General features: G+C 41.1%; 1 protein-coding gene and 1 pseudogene across 1 annotated transcript; one reads left to right on the forward strand and one right to left on the reverse strand.

The window, feature by feature from the left end:
• Positions 1-2,533: 2,533 nt before the first annotated feature.
• Positions 2,534-3,145, reverse strand: CUNH3orf70 (chromosome unknown C3orf70 homolog). Its single transcript, XM_023508659.1, has one exon. It carries the CDS (start codon positions 3,129-3,131, stop codon positions 2,595-2,597), a length of 537 nt encoding a protein of 178 aa, XP_023364427.1. The 5' UTR covers positions 3,132-3,145; the 3' UTR covers positions 2,534-2,594.
• A 1,599-nt stretch (positions 3,146-4,744) lies between these two features.
• LOC111722488 lies at positions 4,745-5,031 on the forward strand (annotated as a pseudogene).
• The last annotated feature ends 249 nt before the right edge of the window (positions 5,032-5,280 follow it).

The raw sequence follows: 5,280 nt of genomic DNA on the forward strand, positions 1-5,280 counted from the left end.
AATTCTTACTTGTGCTTATTTAGAAAAGGCCATTTTGAGATCCAGGAGTATATATTTACAATACAAGGGAACATCTCCAATTCTATACAATAGACAGTAGTCAGTGAAGCTTACTGAGGTTTTAATTATAAAGAGATTGTGCAAATATTTAAAGTGATTATCAACTATTATTAAATCCAAAAATTCCATTAAAATTGTGGCTGAGTGGCAGTTCAGGAGTTTAAAAAACAGGAACCTAGTCTAAAGTCATAGACATAATTGATAAAGGGGCCCAACCCTGACACTTAGCCAAGCTTCAGAAATGTGCCCCTGTGACCATGTATTTCCATGGCTTTGGAAACCTGGTGGTTGACTCTAATAGTTTAAAGGGTAGAAATGTGGGCCCATAATAGATCACTGATGGGAGTATTATAAAGAAAGAAGACACCCCCTCCCCAACCCTACCCTCATTTGATGAGTTCACCCATAGGGTAAATCTAGACAGGGCCCTGGTGTTGCTGCTACAGCCCTGAGTACACAATGAGTGATGGCACCGTGGTGGCTTGCAGACGTGGCTTCCATGCCTGCCTGCAGCTGGCCACTCACGGGAGGCACTGAGAACCTCAGGCAGGGCTCATCAGATGTCCCCAACCACCTAGGTCATTCCAGGGCAGGGGACGCCCCTCAGGCCCACATCTGCCTACACCTGCCCACACCTGCCCTCTCCTTTGTCTTATGGTTCCTGAAGCTCCTCTTACCGATTTCTTGGTTTGACTTGTTGAGTCTTTAAATTTCAATAGATAAAAACTTTATGCTGCATTCTCATCTAGCATAGAGAGTTTCAATAAACACCATCTGCAAAGGAAAATGTCTACTCTGCCTTCTATACCCTATGGATGTTTGGCCACCTAAACCTAACAAAAAGTTCTAACAAATGACTTGAATGACATGTACCACTAGGAAAGCAAATTCTCCTTGTGTTGTTTGTGAAGGATGCCTACCTAGTGGAGGCTTTAGGGAAAAACACAACAGGCCTCTTATTTCTTAAAATGCAAACAAACATGACATAGAAGACGTGTCACAATGCTGACAGGGCACAAGATAAATGCCAAACAGCATGCGCAGGGACAGTCAGAAGTACTTTTCTACCAACTCTGAAGGTTCTCATTTCATTTGGCCATATTTAAATTTTCCTCGATTAACTATGCCTCCTGTATAGAAGATTTGAAGAAACGGCAGATAACCAACTCACATGAGAATACGTGGTATAAATGGAGAGTTAAGAGAATTCTGAAGAGAGCTAAGTTAAGAATTATTCACTCTTGTGCATGTGAGAAAAGAGAACATATACAATAGACCATGGATATTAGTAAAGTCAATGAATATTATGCAAAATATTTTGTTAGTGAACTATTTCAACTGCTTTTGTATTTCCATAAAAAATCCATGCATCATACTGAATTCTAATCCATTTCTCACCCAAGCCATTCTAATGCTTCATACAACCAAATGAAGCAGAATTAATCAAACCTATTAGATTCATTCCTAATCCCTACAGGACTTCTGTCTTTAGCATTTCCATGCTAACTAAAACTATTGGTTTCTTTTTCCTGTAAAATGTTAGATGTGGCTGTCTCCTAAATACAATACCTATATAACTTCCTAAAAGTTTTCCCCAGATTTGAAGAATAAAGGAAAGCAGGGACATACTGGGGAACTCACACAAGGGCCCAACTCAAATGCTGTAAGATTATCCCCAGCCAGCCCAAACCAAGGACATGTCTCCTTCCCCTAGGCTCCCACAGCATTCTGGGCTGTTAGCTGCAGGTATCATATCCCCTATTGGACTATGAGTCCCTTCATGGTGGGAATCAGGTCTTAGCTGTTCTGCATCCCCATAGCACCCTGCAAAATGCAGGTGCTCAGCTAAAGCTGGATGGATCATGAAACGGAGGAGGTCCACTCTTATGTGAAGGTCTAGATCAGCCCCAGTCATGGAGTGTTAGACACTGGCCACAACTGGGAGCTGTGCTGGCTCTTCCAGTGACCTCCCAGAAGTAAGCCAAGGCAGCTCTGGTCAGACCAAGTGCAGATGGGGAGCAGGGGGGGGAACTAGAAGGAATGGCATCTATCAGAGCACATTGTGTTCTTCTCAAGTAAGCTGCTTCTCACATGGGACTAGCAGGAGAGGGATGCCTATGAGCATGCCGAAACGAATGCCGAGAGTCTGTGTGTGAAGGACGAGCTATTTAGAAATACTGTCTCCTTCACTCTGGGTAGCTCCCCAATCTGATCCATGACATTCTGTGATCATCACTTCATTGCTTTCAAAGTTCCCAGTGAAATTAAGGCTGGGTCACAATTCATGACACCAGATGCTACATAGAAAGTAAGTCAAGATACAAAAAAAAAAAAAACAAAAAACAAAAAACTATAATAAAAAGAATGTCTTAGTTATAAGACTATTTAAGAGTGACGCTAATCAGCAGACCACTGAAGTGCTATAGTTGTTAAAGAGGGGTAGAAAATATAAACAGCATTGGAAAAAAGGATCCATCAGACAAAAGTATAAAAGCTCAGCATGGATCAGAGGCTGCAACTTTCTGCCTGGACTCTCACACGGTGGTTTCTATTGTTTCAATCACTTCCAGATCAGACTGTGAGGGGGAGAGAAGGGTGCACTCGTCCGGTTCCCAGCTGCTCTCTGGACTGTAATCTTCCTCTGAACTCAGTTCTGCTCCTTCTTCTGTGTCCTCATCACACGATTCCACATAGTGAGCCCCAATTGCATTGATCCCAGAATCCTCAGAACTTGAGGGAGAAGAGCAGTGATCTATTTTTGGTGTATTGCTCTCTTTTGAAATTAAGGCATCATGTGCAGAGACCTCCTCAGGGTTCATTTTGTGAGAATGTGGCGCTGGCTGCTTCTGCACGTAACACATCTTCCCATTGATACATTTAACCTGGTAGTTGTCAATAAAGAGGTCTGAAATCATACAGTACCTTGGTGAGTCAGGGGGGAGGGGAGGCTGGAAGACAGATGCAAATTTCAAAAAATGTTCAGTGAGTGAGACTGAGATCTGAATGGTGTTTGTGGGCTCCCGAGGTCTAGCAGGAATCTCAGTGCTTGGAAGCTGTTCCACAGGGGTCATAGGCTGATAAACATATTTGCCTGCAGAGGCACAAAAAGGACAGTTAAGCTCTGCACGTATTATACAAATTATATTAATGTACCACACAGTTTCCTTCTGAGGACTCAGAATGTTTCAAAAAATATTTCAGTAACACCTCAAAAGAAACTAGTAATAAAATCATTCAACACTAATATCAATTAAAAATAGAGCATGGCATACAATAGTTTTCATCTAAAACACTCAATATACTTTCCAAATCTTAATTTATATTTGAGTATTTCTAATGCCTCTGAAATAGGTAGATGGATACTATAATTCTTGTTTTGCAGACAACTTAAAGCAATTTACTCATCAGACTGGAACAAAGAATGTCCATTATACAGTATAGTGACTATACAAGTTGTAAAACAGTACAATATACTTTATAATCCTAGTTTTATCTTTAATAATATGTTAATACGTTTCAAAACTGAAAGAACACATACGTATTATCAGAATTATGGAACACTTTTACTTTCTAGAGTTCTATGTTTTAATGAGAATATACATATACTTTTATTTGTTTAAATAGGGTATAGCTTATAGGATTGTCCTCGATGACTGGAATAAGGTTCAGAGTATAAAATTATTTCTGTCAAGACCCAAAGCTCATCAGTGGCCTAAACAGGAGGTATTCTCCATGATACCAGATTCACTGGCACTAAACAACCTAAGCCAAACAGATGCAAAGGCGCAGGCAGATACGGGGTAAACTGCTGGATACTTGGAGGAAACCAAGAATCTTATCTCCAAATCGTCTCTGCCCTGAGCCCTCAGCTGTTTCTCATATAGTTTACACAGAGGTAAAACCTAAAAGTATCTGGTCCTAATGTGTCCCTTTCCTCATTCTTTTTACTTCCTTCAGCATTTCGCAAGGCCTCCCATGTATCAAGTGCTAAGGAAATACACTTGAAATACCCAGGCTGGCTGGATGTGGTGGCTCATGCCTGTAATCCTAGCACTCTGGGAGGCTGAAGCAGGTGGATACCTGAGCTCAGGAGTTTAAGACCAGCCTGAGCAAGAGCAAGACCTCATCTCTAAAAACAGCCAGGCATTGTAATGGGTGCCTATAGTTCTAGCTACTTGGAAGGCTAAGGCAAGAGGATCCCTTGAGACCAAGAATTTGAAGTTGATGTGAATTATGACACCACGGCAGTCTACTGAGGGTGACAAAGTGAGACTTTGGTTAATTTTTTTTTTACCCAATCTGTAAGCCTAAAATGATTTCCAAATAAAACACTGACAGAGGGGAGAGCCCTGAAATACTAAGAGACAATAGCCACAATTCTGGGCATCATCTTGGATTTTTCTTAATTTAGTCCATGTTGTATCTTCACATAATTATGACAGAGCCTTTCAATCTCAGTACTACTGGCACTGTGGACCAGATAACTCTTTAAGGTGGTGATGGGGGGAGGCTGTGCTATGCACTGTAAATGTTTAGCAGCAACCCCAGCCTCTACCCACTAGATGACAGTATCAGCTCTGATCCCAAGTTAAACAATCAAAAATGTGTCCAGGCAAGGGTATCTGAAGTCAAATTGCACCGAACCAGCACTTGGAATGGCTGCAGTTCCATTTTCAATTTCACGATGTTTTTCTTGGCAAAGAACACACTACATCAGCGCCAACTACAATACATTAGCAAACAATGGCAAGGGCAAACCACCAGAAATGAACACCTGATTTTCATGATTAATACAGTAATGCTGTATTAGCTAGTGGAGCCACTTTCTGTATTGCTGTGTGGACATATGCAGTGACACAAATTGGAATAGAATGGAACCTGTCCCCTGTTGGCACACTCACCACAAAGGAATGGAGAGCTCAGTAATCATCCCAGGTGGTGTAATACTGAATTGTTTCAGAACCAACTCATAATTGATACCAAGTTAAAGCACTGTGTACCCATTAAAATATGGCATTATTGAAATAAAGTACATTTGAAACCAAAAAAATGTGCCTAGACATTATCAAATACCCCTCAAGGGGCAAAATCAGTCCTGTCAAAAACTACCGATTTATAGCCTTGTGAGCACCTTCTGCTGGCAAATCACTCATTGTGGGTGGAACTTGCTCCGTTTTATTTCTTGGTCAGATTGAAAATCCTTCTAGTACAGGAATCACA

The sequence above is a fragment of the Otolemur garnettii genome, unplaced genomic scaffold (genome assembly GCF_000181295.1).
Source record: "Otolemur garnettii isolate 467f Iridium unplaced genomic scaffold, OtoGar3 scaffold00263, whole genome shotgun sequence".
NCBI lineage: Eukaryota > Metazoa > Chordata > Mammalia > Primates > Galagidae > Otolemur > Otolemur garnettii.